Source organism: Panicum virgatum, chromosome 9N (genome assembly GCF_016808335.1).
Source record: "Panicum virgatum strain AP13 chromosome 9N, P.virgatum_v5, whole genome shotgun sequence".
Taxonomy (NCBI): Eukaryota; Viridiplantae; Streptophyta; class Magnoliopsida; order Poales; family Poaceae; genus Panicum; species Panicum virgatum.
Window position 1 is genome coordinate 82,666,699 of NC_053153.1, and position 23,586 is coordinate 82,690,284.

Consider the following 23,586-nt stretch of genomic DNA (forward strand, 5'->3'; position numbering starts at 1 on the left):
TTAAACCAGTTTCTAAAACCATGGTACGACTTCAATTATAACTACTAATCCGAACCCTAAGCGGTTACAATTATAAAAAACACTAATTATAGAATTAAAAATACAAAAAAATTAGAATGACAAATTTGAGAAATATTGGTTACCTGCGGTTCGGATCCAAAATCTGGCAGGGCTTCGCTGTTGCAACTCCCTCCCTCACCCCACGTCTCTTTTTTCCCTCTATGGATGTTGTTTGCTGCTAGGGTTGAAAATGGGACGGGAAAATCCCGTCCCGACCGGCTCCGTTTACCGTTTAAACCGACCGTAAACCGTTTCCGTGGAAAAAATAGGAAAATGGGAAAACAAAACGGGAAAACGGGCGGGAACGGGAACGGTTGGGGTGTTTTCCCGACCGTTTTCACGGTTCCCGTTTTCAGCCAGGAAAATTCCCGCGGGAATTCCCGTATTTGTCGTAGTCGGCTGTGTTACCTGTGTTGGAAACGTGAATTGTTGTTTGCATGTGTTACAACGTGTATTGTGAATTCGTGATTCACTTTACCTGTGTTTCTTAGTTATACGAGTCTTGTTTCCATGTTATTTATGCATAGTTGTAATTATTTTATCGAGTTAAATGTTTGAAGTGGTTGTATGTATTTTCCCGTTTTGAGTTATCGATTCCCGATCGTAATCGGCATGCTCCCGACCGATTGATTCCGTTCCCGATATCCCGTAATACCGATTTCTTTTTCCCGTCCGATTTTTCCGTTCCCGACCAAAAAATACAATTGCGGGAACGGTTAAGGGATTTTCCCGACCGTTTTCATCCCTATTTGCTGCAAATGCATGTGTGGGGGGACCTGAGGGGGACCTCGGCTTTTATATTGGGGGTGGGAGCCTGCCGCCCCCTGCCGCCCGCGGGTGGTAGGGATACAAACGTGTAAATTGTGAAACCGAAAATATATTTTTGTAAAAAATGATTTTGAAAAATATAAAAATATAAAAAACCAGCAGCGATGGCCCAAATAAGAATGGGCCCAAGGCGCAGTGCGGGCGGATAAGGAGGAGGAGGATTTCTCACTTGTTGCTTGCTCTGCTCTGCTCTGCTCTGCTCTCCTCTCCTCTCCTCTCCTCTAGTTCTCCTCTGCTGGTGCTGCTCAGTGGCTGATGAGTCCTCCCTCTCTTAGCTTCCTCTCCTCCCTCCCCCAACACAGCAACGACAAGGAAGGAAGGAACCCACTCAAACAACCCACCAACCAAACCAAACAACCTCGCCGCCGCCGGAGAAGCTAAGCTCAAGCCGAGAGCGCACCGCTCCTCCTCTCCCCCCCTTCCGGTTCCGGAACCGCCTGCCTCATTTCCTTCCAGGTACGCCCCCAGAACCATCCCTTCCCGCTGCTCTGGGCTAGGGTTTTGTTCGGCCTCGCCGCCCCCTTGCTTAGGGTTTAACCCCACCCCACCCATTCCGCTGCTCCGGCCTTCTGATTACGTTGTCATCTGTCATCACAGGGTGCATCTCTGCTAATTAATTCAGGGAAAAAAGATTTATTCCGTTGATAAGCCTAACAACATATGGGTTAGTAATGTCATGTGTCACATATTGCCCATCATCTCAGCTCCATCTAGTTCGATTCCATGTGCCCAGCCATTGCAAATGCTCCTGCTGTATCTGTATTTTTTAAATTAATAACATTTTGTCATTGCTAGCGCCTGCAACTTCAGTACAACTGCTGTGCGCCATAAAGTATGTACTCAAAATTGATTATCCTGCGTGCTCCGCCATTCCTTACATTTTCTGCTCTCCTGTTGGATGTCACCTTTTGCTTCATTTTTTTACTGTTCACTCATTCATCCCATGCTATTGGCAAAATCCCTTCACTCATGCATCTCTACTGTGGACTAACTCATAACATGAATCCATTTAGTTATGCTGTTGAAGCCAAGTTTGTCTTTGATCTGATGCCAAAAAAGATAATTCCCTGATTTCTTCTACAGGGTTCATTTTGCTCATTTACTTGCTGCCCACTTGTTCAACTGATGGTTGTATTGTATACCTAGAAAGGAGTTTCTTGTAAATTCCCACCCATATTCGACTCTGCTACCATCATTTTCTTCGCCGGCATTTGGCAATAATGTCCGAGAGCGAGTTAGCAGTAATAAAACCAGAGGTAACGCACCCCGTGCATTTCTTAACTGCAACTCTTTCTGCTGCCAATTGGAGAGAAAGAGCTGCTTTGCAACCTTGTGCCGTTAGTCTCAGCCTACCTTGAGCGCATTGTTCAACTCTTTACAGGCATTGAAGACTTATATTTGGCTTCAGTGCTTTGATGGTTCCATACAACAAGTGGAGGAGGAGGTTGCGATGTTCTGCCCCATGATATGTCGGGAAATAGTGAAAAATGGCACAGGGTCATCCAAAAATCATGCCATTGCTCTCCCGGAAAGAGTTAATCCGGCCAGTTTGAGTTTGATTCTTGACTATTGTCGGTTTCATCAGGTCCCTGGGCGCTCAAACAAGGTATGCCGCAATTTCTAGTTTTCCTGTACATCTCTTTTGTTGAGTCTATATGTGCTCCCACGTATCTTAGTAGCGTTTTCCTTATACTGTACAGGAGCGGAAGTCATTTGATGAAAAGTTTGTTAGGATAGACACAGAAAGACTCTGTGAATTGACTTCTGCAGCAGACAGTCTACAGTTAAAGCCACTTGTTGATCTTACTAGTCGAGCTCTTGCTCGAATAATTGAAGGAAAAACACCTGAGGAAATTCGTGACATTTTTCATTTACCAGATGACTTAACAGAGGTAAGAGTGCCTTTTATAGTTTTAGGTCAGATATCAACTCATTCAATACTTATTGTCTAAGCTCACATGCACACTCAGGAAGAGAAATTGGAGCCTCTTAAAAATACAAATGATGATCCTAGGATTCGCTTATTGAACCGATTGTATGCAAAGAAGCGCAAAGAGCTCCAGGAGCGCCAGAAGCTAAAGGTAACTACAATTGATTCTACGAGTTGTGTTCAACAAAATTTTCTGACTTCATTGAGCAGTGTTCATGTTGTGTTAGAAACTGAAGTTCACTTTATTTCAGGATGTTCAAGTACAAGAAGAACAAAAAGATGAGAGATCTTTGGATGAGTTACTTTGTTTTATAAACGGGGATGGAGGTACAATTACAGTGAGTTATATTGACTGTATAGCTTATGTTATTCTGTTCATCGTTTGGCCCTGAATTCTAGGGATGCCTTAGATGTAAGGCCAGATTTTGGCTTCTTTTACTTCCTATGATTCAGTAATATTCACTAACTGTTAGACTGTTACATTGGCTGGTTTTTGCCATTGCTTCAAGTTGAACAAACAAAAGCACAAAAGCTGTAGAAACAAGCAACAGATCAACTTGCTCCATGATTTTTTTTTAAAAAAATAAATATAAAAATATTCTTGTGTCCCGTGTAACCATTTGACAGGTTCTGGAGGTGTGAAAGCTGCCAAGAATAAGAAAAGGAATAAAAGGAGGAAGGATCAACCTAAGAATCCACCAAAAGCTGACTCTGAACCTGTAAATAAGGTTATTTTTCCTAACTATTTTTTTATTCTGTACATAATATGTATTTTTTAATGATCTATCTGGGGTGTTCAGGAGGGAGCTGTTTGTGTGGTTCTGCGCAAAGTGGATAATTGCAATATATCTAGACATCCGTGCCAAAGTCCAGATATACAAGATGATGTTGAGGATCCCTTTGAAGATACTGACCTCGATGATGGACTTGATCCTGCAATGAAAGAAGAGCTTGATAGGTGGGAATAGAGTCTTAGCTTTGTTTTAGTTTGGCAGTATAAACCCATTCTTTTCTTTTGAAGTGTTAACTTTTTAGTGATCTCTATTTTGTGCCTACCAATCTGTTTCTTAATTCAAAGAATGTGTGCTTTACTCTGAAATGGTAAATCTTTTAAAAATTTTATATGTGATGTGAAGAACTTAAATTGTGTCTGGAAATCCTGTACGTAATCCGTGAAAATCAATTTCAGGTAGTACTTGCTCGTATTGCTGCTTGAGTTCGTTGTTTGCTCTAGGCACAATGCCATGGTCTGCAGTAATGACAAGCTTTGTTTTTAACAAGCAGAGAAGTTGAAGACTTCGCAAGGAGGTTGAATTCAGTGTGGCCTGAAAGAATGCATTTGGGACAGGAGAAAAGGAATGAGTCACATATTGGTGGTAATGGTTCTCTGCAGAGGTTTACTGGTAAGCTTCTATATATATTATAATTTTCTTGATGAGAATCCTGGTATTATTGATTTATAGTAGTGAAAAACCTTAGGGTGAGGGTGATACAATCAGAGAGAATGCAGGCCGAGTGCCAAACCCTATAACCAGAAATTTATTAAAAAAACACGTCTGTGATTTATTTCTTCTGCTCTTTAGGAGTTAGCACGGCCACTTTGCAGTTAGCATTGCTAGTATTAGCTTAAAGCTGCTGCCTCCAGGACCCGCATCCTTTGTATTGAGGGTGGTGTTTCATATGAATACGGTGTCTTGTATTCAATAGCATGTTTCTCCCGCCGATTTAGTTCTTGATTCAGTACAAAGAAGGCTCTTACCAAAGCAAAGAGCTGATCACCACACTCTAGGGTTAACCTCACTCCAGTAGACGGTCAACTTGGTGGTCTTTATTAGGTCATTTTGCTAAATCATTAGATGATCCTATTCATATTACAACATTTGAAATACTGTCCATTCAGTCCAAGATGGAAGAACCCAACCCGTTCAGCAATACATCATAGTTTACTTTTGATATTCCTAATCTGAACATATATACTGACCTCAGCTGAGCTGTCATTATCTAAACTAGACTAGGGAGCTTAGGCATTCTGTTTTATCCAGCAGTTGAAGTCTCTAAACTCCCTTTTCGGGGAAGTCTATTGACATGCATATCTTAGTTTGTTTGGCACATTTAATTTTGCTTGGCAATTTGCAGGGCTCAATCACAGGTGAGTTTTTCTGTCAGGATCAAAAGACGGAAGCAGAGGAGATTTGTGGGCATACAGCTTGGAAGAGATGGGGCTAAATACCAAACTGGCCACCTGGCACGTGAGTGTTGGAAATGCTTGATGACTCGGAACCAAGCGTGCGAACAGTGCAGCTGTCGTTTCCCTTGGCCATTTTCTGCAGGCAGGGGGTCGCCAAGTCAGGATGAAGCATAGCGAGGTTTAGGCTCAAGGAAAAATACAGGGACCCCCTTATTTCATCATCGGGGAGGGATGGTTAGAGGTCTGTTGTTGACTCGATCGGTTTTTCCTTCGCTGCTGTGTTACCAATTTTCCTGGATAGATAAGAGTGGTGATGGCAGTTAAGTTGGAGCTAGCTGTTACATTTACATACAGATATATCTTCGTGAAATTCCGATCCGTTTATTCACTCACTCAATTGTGTGGTGCACAAAAAAAAATGTGGTGGTGGTGTCTGTTGGTGCCCTGACCTGACCTGTTCTTGGTTGAAATTACCAGCTAGCTGTTCATATATATGTGAAACTTAACTAGCTAGCTGTTCCTCCAATTGATTTGAAATAAATGGTGGACGATACGTTTTCCAAGGTACCGTGGTGCTTGGATTGACTAGCAATTTTTACGGCATTTTTTCTATAGAGATATCTATCTTAAATTATCATTGGGGATTTTTCTTTATACTACTAGTATAGTGCTCGTGCGATGTTAGGGGAAATATATTCGTTACTAGAATAGTGCTCGTGTGATGATACGGGTAATATAATAGACCTACACAAGACTACCAATTTTATACTTTTTTATTTTGTGTACAGACTGTCGTGTTCGTGCGAGGCATTGATTGTTCGGATTCTGATTAGCATTCTGATTGATTTATATACACGGGTTCCGATTCGGATTATGATTAATTTCTCTGATTTTGATTAGGACTCCAATCGACGGATCAAGGAATCGTTATTTGCTTTAGAAACATAAAAAAAGTATATATATATATATATATATATATATATATATATATATATATATATATATATATATATATATATATATATATATATATATATATATATATATATATATATATCCGACACGCGGATGCCGCCAGCAGCACCACCGATCGTTCTCGGTCGATGTCTCCTCTCTTCTCGGGACGCCGCGCAGTGTTGGCGTGCCAAGTGTTAAGAACTTGGGGAGCAAATTAAACCTAGGGCCAGCAGGGGCGACAGATGACCGATGGAGCTGCTAGGAGATGCATGCAGCCCCGACATGGGCGGAGCGCCCTGCGTCGGTCTCTCGCCGGTGAGCATAAATACCCCTCCTCGCACCCGGCCCATTCATCGATCACAAGCTAGCCACGCAGCGGAATCGGATCGGAACAAGCTAAGATCATCGATGGCAGCGCTTCGTGCGGTTGCGGTGGCGGCGGTGGTGGCGGCGCTGGTGGGCGGCGCCTGGTGCGGTCCGCCCAAGGTGCCCCCGGGCAAGAACATCTCGGCTGAGTGCGACGGCAAGTGGCTGGACGCCAAGGCGACGTGGTACGGCAAGCCGACAGGCGCGGGGCCCGACGACAACGGCGGCGCCTGCGGGTACAAGGACGTGAACAAGGCTCCCTTCAACAGCATGGGGGCGTGCGGCAACTCGCCCATCTTCAAGGACGGCCTCGGCTGCGGCTCCTGCTACGAGATCAAGTGCGACAAGCCCGCCGAGTGCTCCGGCGAGCCCGCCATCGTCTACATCACCGACATGAACTACGAGCCCATCGCCGCCTACCACTTCGACCTGGCCGGCACGGCCTTCGGCGCCATGGCCAAGAAGGGGGAGGAAGAGAAGCTGCGCAAGGCGGGCATCATCGACATGCAGTTCCGCCGCGTCAAGTGCAAGTACCCGGCCGACACCAAGATCGCCTTCCACATCGAGAAGGGCTGCAACCCCAACTACCTGGCAATGCTCGTCAAGTACGCCGCCGGCGACGGTGACATCATCGGCGTCGACATCAAGGAGAAGGGCGCCAAGGAGTACCAGTCCCTCAAGCACTCCTGGGGCGCCATCTGGAGGATCGACACCCCCAAGCCCATCAAGGGCCCCATCTCCGTCCGCATCACCAGCGAGGGAGGCAAGAAGCTCGAGCAGGAGGACGTCATCCCCGAAGGCTGGAAGCCCGACACCGTCTACCCCTCCAAGCTCCAGTTCTGATCCATCCATCATCATCTATCTATCGTCCGATCGAGGCGCGACGATCTTTATTTTCCATCATCAATTTTGTTTTTTTCTTCTTTTGTTACAAGCAACTTGAGTGAGTGAGTGAGAGAAAGAATTAATTGTTACTTATATTAATTAGCGCCTGACACGACAATCAGGAGGCGCTCATGAATCAATAAAGGAGGCGGCCGGCAAATAGCATCCGACGATCCCCTCAGCCCACCGGTCGTCACCATGTAATAACAATGAAATACTTACTATACATCAAGTCCAATGTTTTTAATACATGGATATTTTCTCCTTTTTTTTATCATTGTGCCATTTAATATAATTATTTGTGCCCCATATATATAAGTTCTTTTCCAGAGTGTGGATCAAACTACCAATAGTCACAGTTCAACACCTCACTTATACAGTAAGTCATAATATTCGAAGAGATTGATTCAATCACAAGAATTGTATCAAGCAGGTATTGCCTCAAACAAAACTACCATGCATGATCCTACCAGTATATGCAACATATATATTTCTATACCCATCCAATCGAACGGCAGAAACTACTATCATGAATATCACTATATGATCATCAACAGCATAGACGGCCCTTGACTTGCCCATCGACATCGATCATCATATGCTCATGGATGCTGAAAGGATCGCAGCCTGAACCCATCGACTGAGATGGCTGTGGCTAAAGCCAACGGACGCAAACAGACCATGGAACATTTCAAGAAACTCTGTCTTCTATCACGTTTCATTTATCACAAAACTTGAAAATTCCATCTTCACATGCTGTTGTTTTGGAGGTTTAATAATGATGAAATTGGATATCATTAACTAGTGACGGAAGAGAAGGCATCACAATATGTTTGAAAAGATGGGTGTGAACCTGGTGGTTCTTCGAAGAACTCCTGGGCCTCCTGGTATTCCTGGCCCTCGATCAGCTCCTCGGTGGCGGGTCCTATTCGTAATTACGTATAAATATAGGAGCCAAGATGCAAATACACAAAAAAAAACTTTCAAATAAGACCCAAATAGCACTAAAAACCTATTCTAATGTGTAGATCGTGTTTTTAGAAAAATTATGAAGCTGGTTTCATAATTTTTGGAGCTCCAGTTGATTTATTATGAATTTTCGAAGTTAAAAAGGATTTCTGAAATTAAGAAATGATTTTTTGGAAAATAAAAAGAATCCAGGGACACATGGCGGCCTCTGGGCATGCCATGTGGCATGCTGACATCAGCATGATGTCATCCCGGGGCTCGGCTCTGCTGACGTCAGCATGGGCCCATGCTGCCGTCAGCGTTGACCGGTCAAGGATCCGTGGGTCCGGCGGGCCCACACGTTAGCCTCAGTGTGTCACGTGTCAGTTTTCAGAAAAGAAAAAGAAAAAGAAAAAGAAAAGTGCAACTGTGCTTGTGGGCCTAAAGCGGCGCTCCTGGGCCGCGGCCCATCACCTCTACCTCTTCTTATTTTCTTTTTCTTCTCCTTCCACTCATTGATGGCTTGGCCCCACACGTCATCAGCTTCCTCCTCTCTCTAACAATCGTGCCCCGCCTGTCGGCCTCTGCTGGATCCCGTGTGGTGTGCTTTTGATCCGGTGCGGCTGGCTCCTGTGCGTGCGCGCGCGCAACGACCCAAGGGTGTTTAGCGAAATGCCCCAAAGGGGTTTGCCACGCCGCGAACGCGACATCGACTGCGAGCGCGCGGTCACCAGGCTTGATGGTAGGACAACGGTGACGTTCCACGGCGGTGGCAGCTCGGCTCCGGCATCAAGGCAGGCAAAGGCCCAGCCATGGGCGTTGACGAGCGTGTGCGGGCACAGGAAAGGGGGTCATGGGCTCGGCCTTTGGTTGGCATTCGCGCCGTGCTCCGACGAGACCACGGCAAGGTCGGGTCGCGGCCACCGGCGGCGCGGCCTCTGCTGCAAAGGCAGCAGGTGTTGACGGCTGTTAAGTGCAAAATATATGCCATCGACTCCTGCATGAAAACATAAAGAATAAACATCAACAGTAGTGGTAGGAGTTATTACTAATGAATTCCACGAGTGTTGGTGAATTATTGATTGCAAGGACGCAAGTCGGGAATAACATAAAAACACGCAGAGAACACAGAAGAAATACACAAAAGATCCTATCATGCGTCTGACTTACAAGAAGGGCCCACAAACCGGAGCAAATGGGCTTGCCACGCAAGATGCACCCCGCGATCCCCATAAGGAGCCCACAAGGAGTATGCCGACCAAAGATGGACCCAAATGGTGACAAAAGTGGTTCGGCCAAACCCCTATTGAGCCCAACCAGGCCCATCTTTGACGTGCAGTGCCCCCTACTCTTCCTCAAGGCGGTGCCGTGGTGCTTCCTTGTATACGGCGACGTGGAGTAGCCCCTACTCCTCCTCAAGACTATAAAAGGGGGCCTCCTCCCCTCTCAAACACAACCATCAAGTGCTCAACACACCTCCCAAGAAGATGTAGTGCTCCATTCCAAAGGTGAGGTCCGGCCTAGGCTAGCGCTTAGAGTAGGAGGAGGGTGAGGAGTAGTTCGGGGAAGCGTCAGACTTGTCGGCGGTCTTCTCCAGTCTTGTACCTCTATGGATGTTGGCTTCCTCTGGTATGAGTAAGTTAGTATTTATGATTCTTGTATTGCATAGTACTATTGCTTGAGTGAGATTAGTTCTCTTACTCGCGGGTTTGTCGCTCTGTATTTATACAGAGTGCCATAGTTTGTTACGGGAGCTCAAACGTAGTTAGACTATGGTAGTAATCTGTAGCATAGACATGATGTCTAGGCTAATGGTTACCTTTGTTTGCCTTATATCCCACAGTATGTGAGGAAGGCCGCAGGTGGTGACAGCCCTGTCGGTCCTTCATAATCCTCCACATTCGTGTATAGCTAGAGCTATTGACCGGAGTCTCCTGACCATTTCAGGGGCAAGCCGGTGCCCGAAGCGAGTATTCTTACCTGATAGATCGACCTTTAACTCATCTCTAGTGCTACCGCAGGAATCCTCTCCAGCCTTGCCACTTAACCTTGGTGTGTCCTTGGACCGACTAAGTTAGGAGTTAGTGCACACACGTTCTCTATGGATACGATACCCTTGAATACTCATGGGGAAAGCTACGACGGTATCCGTAAGCTTGCGGATTTATTCGCATCGTTAAAATACCCAACAAGCTTTCTGGCGCCGTTGCCGGGGAACGGTTGCTGTTCTAACTTCGAACCTAGTTGGTCCTCGTATCTTTTCTTTTTCTTTTCAAAAAAAAAATTAGCATTTGTCTTTCTTTCCTTACCTCTGCCTTCACCCATGCTACCCTTCCAAATCTCGTAACTTTTTGCTTTTCTTTATCTCTACCTCCACCCCGCTACCCACGAAAGGTTTTCCTTGTCCATACCTTTTGACCCGTTGGGGTGAGTCTCTAGAGCCATCCTCTCTGGACCTAGTTCCGTGTTCTGCTACGAGATTCATCCCTCACTCATAGAGCTAGTTTAGGAAAACTCCTTCTCAAGGTTAAAGCTGTGAGCTTCCCTATCATCATCTACGAGAGGAGGAGGACGCTTTGAGCAACTGAGAACTTTCGTTAGCAAAAATTGAGCTTTCATCTCGAGTATGCCTAAACTTCTGCTTAAAGGAACCTCCCTTGAACAACTAGAATCTTGGGAAAAAGAGCGCTTCATGCAAATCCTACCCTCCCAGATTCATTCGTGGTGCATTCTTCTTAATTTTCCTCGAGGCCATGTCTCAAGGGAAGTTGAGAAAGGAGTGGTTGGAAGAAAAGGGATCATTCTTTATGACTCGTCTATTTCGACCACAACTCCCTGGAAGAGGTACCATATGAAGCCCATCATATTCCCGTGTCAAGGCAACCTCCAAGGTGTTTTCACCGAGGAATATGCCTTGACCTTGACCACCGTATTATAAGTCCATAGGGCTCACCTTTTTGGTCAAGGGATCATAGGGCCATACCGATCGAATCGAGTAAAATAAATTCACATTCAATTCCTCGATTACCGATCGATGCCAATCAAATCAAGTGATTCGAAACTCACATCTTGTTCCTTAATTTTGATTGATGCCCAATAGAAGTTATGTTCACCCTTCACTTCAAATGAACTTCTATTGGAAACTTAGGATGGATTGCTTTGCCATCACATTCATCTTTGATAAAGTGTGAGGCTTTCTATCTAAGGAAGGGACGAGTTGAAAGATACTCATTCTCCTCATGATCCGAACTCAGAATCATTCCAGTGGCTATGGCTGGGCAGAAAACCCGAAACCCGAAGACCGAATCCGAAAAACCCAAGTCCGAACCCAAAAAACCCGAGCCCGAAAAATCCGAACTCTAATTCGGGTTCCAGCCCACGGTACCCGAAATTAGTACGGGTAATTCGGGTATTGGGTCACGGTACCCGAAATACCTGAACAACCCGAAAATTAGCCCGTCGAAATCTGTTTATTCATTGTTGGCCCAGCCCACCAGGCCAAAAGTGACCAGCCCACCACCAGGACTCCCTCCTAACCTAGCGCAGTAGCAACCCAGCCACGACACCCCCCTCCCAGTGTCCCGCCGTCCCCAGGCGCCAGTGCCCCACCGCGCATCTCATCCTCGTCTCGAGGCGGAGGTGGCCGAGGTGCCCACCGCGCCACCGCCCAGGGGCCCGCCGGCCGCCGTCGTGGCGCCGCCCTCCGCCCAGGGGCCCGCGGACCACCGCCGCGGCGCCCTCCGCCCAGGCACTCCCCGGCCGCCTCCGCAGCGCACTCCGCCCAGGCTCCTGCCGCACCTCCTGCAGTCCCGTGACGGTGCATCTCGACGGGACGCCAAAGCCAGCACCCACCAGCCACCGCAAAGCGAGTGTGCGACGGCCGACGGTGGCGCCGTCCTTACCCCCGCCTCCTCGTCGAGCTACAGGCCAGCAGCGGCTTCTTCTTTTTCGGGTATTTCGGGTATACCCGAACCCGAACCCGAATTTTAGGGTACCTGAATTGTCGGGTTCTTCTTTTTCCAAGCAAATTTCGGGTAGCAATTTTGAAAACCCGAAATTTCTAAAACCCAAATTACCGGACCCGAAATTTTCGGGTTAGCCGAATGCCCGGGCCTACCAGTGGCCCACAGAATTACACATCCTCTTTCATTATGGGCTATGAACATTCTTGAGTTGCTCTCTTCGGAGATCAAACCCCTCACTCTATGAGCATGAAGTTCCGTTCTGATTCATCACAAAATCCATGCTCATCCTTGATTTCTCTGAGATCTTCTGTTGTGCCAAGTCTCTATGAGCCATACGATCATCTTAGGGTTTCCTACCATAGATGCCCTTTAGGATGGTTGTTTTGGGTTTTGCTTATCATAATATCTATGCAGCCGTAGGCACACCGTTGACGGGTGGAGTCACACCTACACACACGACCTCCCATACCGAAGGGTGAAACCCGTAGAGGTGCATTTTCATATCAAAGGCCCACTTGGGATAGTTCGTACCGTTAAAATATGGAGTACGTCCCAAGTGGATGGATTGAAATTGAGAAGAAGAATACTGTGGTTGCTCGTAGTTGTGATGAACTTGATACATGTCGAAGAAGGGATGCTTCTCCTTCTCTTCCTTGATTCTTTTCTTCACCAACTTCCTCGACGTTGGCATTTCTTAACGTCGCTACTAGGAGGGGTTAATTCCTAGCAACGGCGCCAGAAATGCCGGTGGGCATTTCATAGCTCCTTCACTATGAACGGGTTAGGTTCATGGCAACGACACCATGAAATGCCGTGCGGTATGTATTAACGATTACAAAAGGATCCACAAGCGCACGGATATACCGTTGTAGCATTTCACCTAGAAGTATTCTGAGTATCGTTATTTATATTTTTCCACGGGATGGTGAGTTTGTGTAAAGATGCTTACTAGTTACATAACCATAACATTATGAGATAAGGTGCAGACTGCTGATTATACAGGGGTAAGTGATAAATAAGGATAATCAGGGGTAATATGACACACACAGAACAACCAACTCTCATGATTAAAGAATAAACGAATACACCTAATGTTAGCGGGAGCATAGGCAACAGATCCTAGTATACTATTTATGTTAGCAGGTAAGTTATGTTAGCCACATGCTTTTCGGCTTTTCAAAAGTAGCCGATATAGGTTCCAAATTCATTTGATTCACAGCTTCTTCCAAACTTTGTCTTTCATCATCACTATCTGGTGCCATGAACTCACTGGGCAACATAAAAACCATATTGTCAGGCGCAGCCGACAACCATGGATTTTGCCTATTATCAGCCTTAGACACACCAAACCTTAGACCTAACCCCCTTCTTCTTGGGAGCTTCCTTTCTTTCCTCTTCCAGCAGCTCTGTCTGACGCAATCTCAACTCGCCTCTTCTGTGATCTAGTCAGGCCTGCCGGACACTATCGAGGCTGATCAATATTATCATGAACATGCTCTCTTTCTGGATCCCTATGATGTGGGTACTCATCTGAAACTCGAGCATTAGCAGTCTGCTCGACCCACTCATCAGCAGAAATCCTTCCTTCTGCAATATCACGTAGCATGGTCCTGCCCCCCAGCCGATCATGCACTGAAACCCTGCCCCCAGCCGATCATGTACAGGGGCGCGTCTGTCATCACCCCTTTCTCTGATGATCGGCCCCCGAGGTCTCTGGTCGAATCGTGGCTTCTTGTATGACCGGTCTTCATGGTAGAAACCATTGCACTCTGGACAGTTATCCACTGTCGGTAGAGTCAAGCCTTCCTCCCAACAGTACACGAAGAAAGGACATCTCCAATGGTCTTCATGACGCCGTGCAGCTTCCTCCCTGTACTGTCGCCTCTTCTGGTCACGCTGGAACTTGTTTAGCAACATTTGGGACGTGATCTTCTTCTTCGGTGCCGCGGATCCTTCAGCCTCCTCCTACGGCTCCTTGCCCTTAGCTTCATCAGCTGTTATCTGAGCTTTAGGATCAACAGCTCTAGATTCCTTGGCCGATTGTGATGTGAGCACCTTGGTTTGCAATGCAATGCTCTTTCCCCCAACATCTACCATATTTGTAGGGAACGGGTGCCTATCTATCTTCATCGGCTTCTTAGGTGCCTCAAATTTGAGCCTCCCCTACTCTATACCCGATTGTATCTGCTGACGAAACACTTTGCACTCGTTTGTGTCATGAGACGTTGCATTGTGCCATTTGCAGTACTTGATGTTCTTTAGCTCTTGATCTGTCAGGATCTTGTGATATGGCTTCAACTTGATCTGACCCTCTAACAGCAACAGATCAAAGATCTTGACAGCCTTGGTAATGTCGAACCCATACTTATTGGGTTCCTTGTTGCCAAACGGGCATGAGATCGGCTTCTTGTTGTTCTAAACCCACTCAGCTGATCCCACCATATGGTCAACATCGGAGTCGGAGGAATCTGAGTAATCAGCAAAATTAACTTTCTTCTGAAAGTTATTTCTCGCCTGCTCATAAGGTTTGATATCCCCTGTCATCCTATGGCCATCTGACTGATGTTGTAGAACTCTTGGAAGCATATTTCTCCTTGATGTGTGGCAAGAGTCTTTGGAAAGCAACTTCTGCAAGCTGCTGATCAGACAAAACCAAACTGAAGTACCAGTTCTTGACATCTCTGAACCTTTGAATAAAAGCAGCGACCGATTCATCATTCCTCTGCCTCAAGTTCATCAAATCGGTTAGCTTCATCTCATGTACGCCAGAGTAGAAGAACTGGTGGAACTGCTTCTCTAGATCGGCCCAGAACAACATAGAATTGGCTAGTAATATTGTGAACCATGTAAAGGCCGATCCTGAGAGAGATATGGAGAACAGACGCACTTTCAACGTGTTGTTCTGTGCTGCTTCTCCACACTGCATGATGAATCTTTTGATGTGCTCTACTGTGGAGACCTCTCCTTGTCCAGAAAACTTGGTGAAATCTGGAAGCTTGTACTTGTGGGGCAGAGGGAGTTGATCATACACAGCTGGATATGGCGTCTTGTACATCAGATTCTGCTGCTTTGGCCTTAAGCCAAACTGATCTCTCATCACCTCATCAATCTTGGATGTCCAATCAATCTGCTGACCAGCGGATGACGTTGACTGTGACGCTGGTGAAGCTATCGGCAAGACTGCCGATGCTGGTTGTGGACTGGGTGTAGCCATCGGCTGAGCAGCCAATACTGCTTGTGTGACATGCTGAGTGACTTTATTGGATGATGGCTGATAGAGGACCATCTCATTGCCATGACTGGCCTGCGCTGACCCTTGATTGTCTTGCTGTTGTGCCACAAGATGTATGTTGGGCACATTCACATGACGAACATAGTTGGTTGCAGGGTCATGGAATATCCAAGTAACTCCATTGGCGTGAGGATGTCTGGACACAAGAACTTGTAGGAGACTTGGGTTGTATCATCATCGCCAGATTTTGTTGTTGAGGTGTCAATCCAAAAGCCGATATGTTGGTTGGACTTGCTGGCGATGGTGCTGATGCAGTTGGAACCGACGGCTGTGGAGCCGGTGCAGCGTCTTGAGATTGGGTCGGCTGTGGTGCCGACACATAAGCTTGTTGATTCATCGGCTGTGAAGCCGATGAGCTTGGCTGTCTTGTTGCAGATGACATCATGTACTCCGGGGGCATACCATAACCAGTAGCAGGATTCCATCCAATCGGGAATCTTGTCATGAATCCTCCCTGTGCTTGTGTGGCCATTGGCGTGGAGTTTGTATACACAGGAGCGAACTGAGACGACGTTGTTGTACCAATCGGCTGTGTGGCTCCAATATCCCCCTTTGCCTGAGCCTGAGGATTAATCGGAGGTGTTGCAGTAGCTGATCCGGTAGGGGTGAAAGCCATCTGAGTACCCTACTGATAGGCTGGTCCCATCAAACCAAGTAATCCCCCTTCTTGCAATGTCTTGAGCACAACATTGTGAACATAATTAGCCATGATCGAAGCATATGGTTAATGAAAGCCTGCTCGACCGCTTGATTCACCATATGCTCCATCCTGTCCTCTTTTTGTGCTTCATCATAGGGTGGAAGAGTAGGAAGGTCATACTTCTTGATCACTTCTCCACTCCTATTTGCACTGAAGGATAGAAGGCACCGCTGCTCATAAGCATCAGTAGCTTCTTTGAGTTCTGCTTTCTGTTCTTCCTTTAGCATGTCTTTGTCGATCGGGATCTGGTTGCTTGTTGAAACCTTGTCCTTTCCGTCAGACATCTTGATTCTTCTGGTCCCACTGGGTGTGCCAAAAGATGTGTTGACGTGAAACGATCACACACCAAAGCCCGAGAGCCGCGTACGCCAAGCTCAGACTGCACTTGATTCAAACCAAGGTGTGCCAGTCAATTTGACCTGTAAATTGACAAGGAAACAACAAACTGTCAAATACAAGAACGTATTGGCTGGATTTCCGAATCACTCTTACGCAGCGTATCGGCAAGGCTCTGCCGATACAGAAAATGACAGCAGATCGGGTATAAAGAGCGTATATTAAGAGCGATTTGAAAGGAATCGGCAAGAAACAGCCGATACCGGTATGCAACTAGACGACTAGATCTAAAACCGACACGTGCCAGATAACAATGCGCAAACCCACGAATGTATGGATCTGAACAAAGCTAAGCTTGTAACTGATCTAATCAGCTTTACAAGGTTTATCGTGATAAACAGAGAGCTTACAGCCAATTAAACAAGTTACTAAGCTAGGTAGATTGTGAATAGATCTAAACGAGAAAACAGCGATGCGCCCGAGATCAAAGCTTAGATAAATTTGATAACTTTTGAATAGATCTGAACGAAGCCACAGCGATGCACCCGGAAGCTAAAGCTCAGATTTACTTGGTAAACGAAAACTTACCAGCAAACCAAGTCGCTCGAATGTGAGGCGTCCTTGATCAGCTCGAAAAAACTCGCGAAAAAGAAAAAGATGGCGAAGCCGTCGATGGAAAAGTAAATTGCAAGTATAGTAAATTTGTGTTTGTTGGATATGTATCAATCTTCTACAATGATCGAGGGCTCATATTTATACCCCACACTAACACAGTCCTAGCCGGTCATGGCAAAGTACAATTCCTAAGAAACTATTTTAAATAAATAAAAACAAGTCCTTCCAAACCGAGAGCGTCTCGAATCAGATCTGTCTATCAACCGCTGAGACATCTAATTAGTACCAAATCATGACTGATTCCCTTCTTCCTCGCACCACCGCTGTCCCTTAAACTGGCATTTCCTTCCTTCATCATCCTTTTGACGCATGCCAAAAAACGGCGTCAACACCTTCTTCTCAGTCTTGGCGTTCATCTTTTCTTTTCTTCTTCTCCTTGCTTCTGACATCTCACCTTCATCTTCATCACTTGAGCTAGAATCATCACTTGATTACGTATTTTGAATGGAGGGAGGTCGGTTTCCGGAGAAGGGGTTGTAGGAGCTTCCGGCAGCTCTGGCATTGGCGACGGACGGAATGGTCGCCACTTCTTGAGCAGCAATTTTGGCGGCGTCAGCGCCGTCCCCACTTTGAGACATCATAATCCCTTAGTGGTTAAGCCTTAATCAAGAGATTATGCACTGATACCAATTGAAAGGGTCTTGGTGATGCCTAAACCGGGGAGGGGGGGGGGGATTGGCGAACCTGCAAAATTTGAAAAATTCTTCGCACAAATCAATCCTGTCAGAACTTCCGACCCTGTGAAGGAAGTTCCGACCCTACACTACGGTTTGAATGAAATTCAAAAATAAATATGAAAACGAAAAATCTGTTTGAATCAAAGGTTCACCAATGAGTAGTAGATAACCCTGCAAATGATGTCATGCACTAGAAGACCTCAACAAAGTAGATGAGGACAAATTAAGCTTAGGTCAACTAGAACAATATAAGAAAATGTAAAGCAATTGACACAATGATTTGTTTCCGAAGTTCACTCCCACAAAGGGAGCTTCGTCTCCGTTGAGGAGCTCACAAAGAGCCGGATTGCCCTATAACCCTTTTGCTCACCCAATCAACTAGTTAGGAAGATTGAGTACTCACTAGCTCGTGTCCTCAAAGGATGGGGTAATACAAACTTCCCGAGGCGCTCACACACGAGAGGGCGCACCACGGGCGATGCCAAACCATCTAGGAGCAAGCTCCAAGAGTAACAAACGCAAATCCAAGGAATGAAGATGCTTCTAGTGCCTTGAAAAGAACTTGGCTACTCACACTTGTCAAGAACTCAAGCTCACTCTCAATTCTAGCTCACACCTATGCCCTAGCTTAAATTCACTCAAGGATTAGCTCTAGAAGGGAGTGGGGAGAAGTTTTTGGAGCTTGAGGAAGTGTTTAGGTCGAGGAAGTCAGCAGCCAATGAAGGAGGGGCTGAGGGGGTATAAATACCCGAGCCTCAGAGGCATTTTTTTGGAAACGCCTCAGAGCTATAGGCAGTGTAAATACAACATTTTCAGAGGCGTTTTTGTGCACGCCTCAGTTAATCAAATAAAAAAATAAGAAAAATTAAAAACTCGCCATAGGCCCGCCGAGCCCATCACGGACCCGGTCGAGCCCATCTGTCGCGCCGCCGCCCACTGCCGTGCCGCCGCCCGCCGTGGCCACCCACCGCGGCCGCCAGAGGTCGCCATGGCCGGATCCGCCGCGGCCAAGGCCCACCGTGGCCAGAAACGCCATGGCCGCCGCCGCCCCAGCTCGCCATGCCCGGATCCACCGTGGCCACCGCTCGCCGTAGCCTGATCCGCGCGCCGTCGTCCGCTGCCCGTCGCGGGCCGGCTGTCGCGCCGCCGCCTGTCCGCGGCCACGCTCCACGCCGCCACCCGATGTGTTCCGCCCACAGCCACCGCCGTGCGCGGCCGCCTCCACCTCGCCGCGCCGCCCGCATTCGCCGCCGCCGCCTGTGCTCGCCTCGGGCCCGCGCGCCACTCGTCGAAGTCCGCCGCCGCCGCTCAAGCCAGGACACCGACGGATGCGGGCCCTCTGCTACCGGATCCGGCTAGTGCCGGCCGCCGGCCGACCGCCGCGCGCGCTGCCGCGGCCCGCAGCCGCCGCACCGTCCACCGAGGCCGCGTGCGCTGCCGAGGCCGCAAATCTCCATGCACGGGAGGGCATGGAGGGAGGAGAGAAAGGTGCACGGAAGCGGAGAGGGAGTGAGGGAGGAGAGAGAGAGTGAGGGAGAGAAAAGGTTAGGGTTTGGTGAACCGGGCTCTTTGGATTATTATTGGGCCCGACCTATTTATTGAGGCGGACATGTATAACACAAATGCCTCAGAAAATAGAAGTATTTACTGAGGCGGACATGTATAACGTAACCACCTCAGTTAATCGATTTTTTGAGGCGGTTTTCCTAACCGCCTCAGTTAATAAAAAATGAACGCCTCTGTTAATGCTGGGCATTAATAGAGGCATTTTCTTTTTGTGCCCGCCTCAGAGGCCTTTTTCAAGTGCCTCGCAAAATTCAAAATTGTAGTAGTGAAAAACTAGCCGTTATTGTGCTTTATATGTGTTTGTCGGAACTTCCGACCAATTGAATTTCTGCTGGCCGAGAGGGTCTTGTCGGAAACTATATGAGACCTCCGATAGGGTGGGTTGGAACTTCCGACCCTTGGTTGGAGCTTCCGACCCGCTATATTTCTGCTGGCCGAGGACCCATTGTCGGGAGAACTGTGACACTTCCGATGGGGGTCGGAACTTCCGACCCCTACTCAAAGTTCAGGGTTAAGTGCCCATGAGTGCATGGTGTCTTGTATCAGGTTGTTAGCTTCTTATCTAGACACTTTAACATCTCTAGACTATTATTTCACGCACCTCTTAATAGTATGGTGCTTCTTATACTCAAATTCAAAATTAATAAAAGTCTTCAATGAAGCTCTTGCACCGTTTCTTTAGCGAATATGGCGTTGATGCTTGCTCTTTTCAAATTCAGTGATTTTAAATTCTACTCATAACTCAATAAACACATTAGCTCCTTATTTGTGCGTGTCATTATCATCAAAACCCACTTAGGGGGCCAAGTGCACTAACAGTTCCTCTACTCCGGTGAGCTTTGGCCCGCCATGGCCGAACTTTAGCCAGCCCTAGGGATCCCCCTTGCCCTTTGTGTGACTGCTTGCAGGAGCCCTCCGCCGCCCGTCACCGTGAACCACAGCCTGCCGTCGCTCGTACCTTGCGCCGCCAAGTCGAGCTTGCTCGCCATGGCCACGCCGCTGTTGACGCGAGATGATCACACACCAAGCCCAGGAGCCCCGTACGCCAAGCCTGGACTGCACTTGATTTGAACCAAGGTGTGCCAGCCAATTTGACCTGTAAATTGACAAGAAAACAGCAAACTGTCAAATTCAAGAGTGTATCGGCTGGATTTCCGAATCAATCTTACGCAAGGTATCGGCAAGGCCCTGCCAATACAGAAGACGACAATAGATCGAATAGGGTAAGCGGATAATAAAAGCAATCTACAAAGGATCGGCAATGAGCTGCCGATGCCGATAATCAACTAGACGGCTAGGTGTAAAGCCGACACGTGCCAGGTAATAGTGTACAAACCCACGAATGTATGGATATGGACAAAACTAAGCTTAAGATCAATCTAATCGGCTTTACAAGGTTTATCATGATAAACAAGGAGCTTACAGCCGATTAAACAAATCACTAAGCCGGGTAGGTTGTGAATGAATCTAAACGAGAAAACAACGATGCGCCTGAGATCAAAGCTTAGATAAATTCGATAAATTTTGAATAGATCTGAACGAAGCCACATCAATGCACCTGGAAGCTAAAGCTCAGATTTACTCAGTAAACGAAAACTTACCAGCAAACCAAATCGCTCGAATGTGAGGCATCCTTGATCAGCTTGAAACAACTCGCGGAAAAGAAAAAGATGGCAAAGTCGCCGACGAGAAAGTAAATTGCAAGTAGAGTAAATTTATGTTTGTTGATGTGTATCAATCTTTACAATAGCCGGGGGGGCTCATATTTATACCCCACGCTAACACAATCGTAGCCGATTACAGCAAAGCATGGTTCTATCTTAAGTAACAAAAACTATTCTAAAAAAAAGATAACTCTTGCCAAACCGAAGTCAAAATATCTGGTCAACCTCTCCTTCCTCGGTCAACAAGATCTTCAATTGTGGCACACGACCACCTCTCCAAATCCACCGATCGTACGACGCAGAACCTTTTCTCCTTTGCAACACTCTTCCTTGACACGTGCCAAAATCTGTGTCAACACATGCCCCCCAATTTTGGAGTAAAAATATCATTTTTACTTTGAAATTAAGTTTTGTCATGATTATGTTGTCGAACGGTCTCTTCACTTACTGCTATCTCGCTTCCCGTGCGGGTGGCGAGCGAAAATCTCTTCTTTGCCCTCCGCCTTTCACCTTCTCATCCGCACAACGGAAATCTGCCGATTCATCTTCCGTCTTTTTACTTGCATGCCCCTCAATTAATCCTAGGGGTAAAAGCTGCACCGAGGCACGCAACCGATTCATCTCCTCCATCTTGGGCTATAAATTACCCCATCGGCACTGTAGTTTCTCCATCGGCCAGAGCTTTCTTCGCCTTCTTATTCTTCAAGCTCCCCAAAAACCCTAGCCTCTCTTCCTTTCTCTAAGCAAATGGCCAGCAACAAGCGTGCCGGCGAGGGTTCCTCCGGCGCTCCTCCGCCGCTCCATCCTCGCCTCGGGTAAGATGCTTCCTTTTATTATCAATGCTGCATCTCAGATCTTCTTCTGACCACTTTCTCATCACTGCAGAGACGCCGCCGTCGAGCTCCCCGCCAACTTCCAGAACCTGGATGAGGGCACCCAGGGTTACATCCGTGACCTCCTCCACCAACTCACTGAAGCCCGCCGCGACCTCGACCGGGCACAGACGGATCAGGTCGTCATCTGCGGCCATCTCACCAACGTCGACACCAAGGTCGCAAGTGAGTCCTCTTGGCCATGCCTCTTCTGGTGATTTTCTCCAAGTTTCTGCTTGAATCTTTCCACCTCCCAGACATGGAGTCGCAGGTCCAGACCCTCATGGAAGCCTCCCGAGTCGCCATAGACTCAGTGAACGCGAGGGGAAGCACCGTCGCCGCACGCCTCCGGAACGTCTCGGCCCGTGTCATGGAGGTCGCCGAGCATGGGGTCCACGGAGGTGCCGCCAGGGCCATCGCCGTCGTCTCCCACATGTTCGGGGCAGACTACCGGTAGTGGGAGCCGGTCTTCCCCGAGTGGGGCGCGGCACGGGACGCCTTCGACGAGCTGGTTGATGACCTCAGCCTTCCTGCCGACGCCATTGTGGCCGACGTGAGCTTGGATGGGGTTGTCAGCAACCTCTTCGGAGCGGAGTCAGATTGGATTGTAGCATGTAACAGCCTATCTAGCTCTTTGTAAATATGATTATTGGATGGCCGTCCTACCCCTTTGCTTCCTGTTTTTTGCCTTTACTGCGCATCGATTTAATTTTCTGTCTTACAATCCACATCCATCGCGCTGAACAAACCAACCCATCTCCAAGATCCAAAATGGAACAAGAAATCCGAATCAGATCCGAACCATATGCTTGGACTGTATTTTTGATCTAAGGGCGATATATGTCATATCGGCTACGAAAACACTCGAACACATTATGATACGATCAAGTCTTCTCTTGTTTTGTGCTAAAGGCGATACTTTTTCTGTATCAGCTATACTTGAAACCAACCGATTGTTTTGTGTAATCGGCTATGCATCTACCCACACACTTGGGTAATATTTTTTCAAATATTTGCCATTAAGCACACTAAAAAACTCTTCTCCCTCTAGTGTATCCAAAATGTACGCATTCCCTGGAACACATTTGCCAATCTTGTATGGCCCCTCCCATGTAGGGGACCACTTGCCGAATTTAGGGTCTTTTGTTCCTATCGGCAAGACCAGTTTCCAGACCAAGTCTCCTTGGTCAAAAGATTTGTCTTTGACATTCTTATCATACCATCGGCTCACTCTAGCTTTGTTAGCCTCAATATTGCTGAGAGCGTTCAGCCGATGCCTAGCTAAATCTTCCAACTCATCCTTCATCAATGTGGTATAATCTTCGGCTGTTAACTGATCCTGGAATGTAACCCGTCTAGAACCAAGCCGAGTTTCCCACAGAAGCACAGCTTCATGCCCATAAACCAGCTGATATGGAGAAACCTTGGTGGCCCCATGGCAAGACATTCTGTAGGCCCATAAAGCTTCATTAAGAGTCGTATGCCACTTCTTTGGCTGTTCTCCGATCTTCCTCTTAATCAACTTAATGATTCCTTTGTTAGAAGCCTCTGCCTGATCATTGGCTTGGGCATAATATGGAGAAGAATTTAGTAATTTAATTCCCATACTCACAGCAAACTCTCCAAACTCCTCAGAAATAAACATACTGCCTTGATCGGTTGTGATGGTCTGCGGAA

General features: G+C 47.1%; 2 protein-coding genes across 5 annotated transcripts; both read left to right on the top strand.

Moving 5' to 3' along the window:
* Positions 1–1,080: 1,080 nt before the first annotated feature.
* On the top strand, positions 1,081–5,519 carry LOC120691143 (SKP1-like protein 21). Of its 4 annotated transcripts, XM_039974134.1 has the most exons (11): positions 1,082–1,344; positions 1,486–1,552; positions 1,972–2,144; positions 2,270–2,494; positions 2,589–2,780; positions 2,859–2,969; positions 3,070–3,145; positions 3,446–3,546; positions 3,619–3,776; positions 4,103–4,221; positions 4,985–5,519. In XM_039974134.1, the coding sequence occupies exons 3-11, from the start codon at positions 2,109–2,111 to the stop codon at positions 5,086–5,088; spliced, it is 1,122 nt and encodes a 373-aa protein (XP_039830068.1). In that variant the 5' UTR covers positions 1,082–1,344; positions 1,486–1,552; positions 1,972–2,108; the 3' UTR covers positions 5,089–5,519. The 4 variants fall into 4 exon arrangements, 3 of the variants coding, with proteins under 3 accessions (XP_039830068.1, XP_039830067.1, XP_039830069.1); XR_005682118.1 differs by lacking the exon at positions 1,486–1,552 and having other exon boundaries at positions 1,081–1,344; positions 4,008–4,221; positions 4,955–5,519; XM_039974133.1 differs by lacking the exon at positions 1,486–1,552.
* A 593-nt stretch (positions 5,520–6,112) lies between these two features.
* On the top strand, positions 6,113–7,465 carry LOC120687610 (expansin-B11-like). Its single transcript, XM_039969633.1, has one exon. It carries the CDS (start codon positions 6,213–6,215, stop codon positions 7,170–7,172), a length of 960 nt encoding a protein of 319 aa, XP_039825567.1. The 5' UTR covers positions 6,113–6,212; the 3' UTR covers positions 7,173–7,465.
* Positions 7,466–23,586: the final 16,121 nt, after the last annotated feature.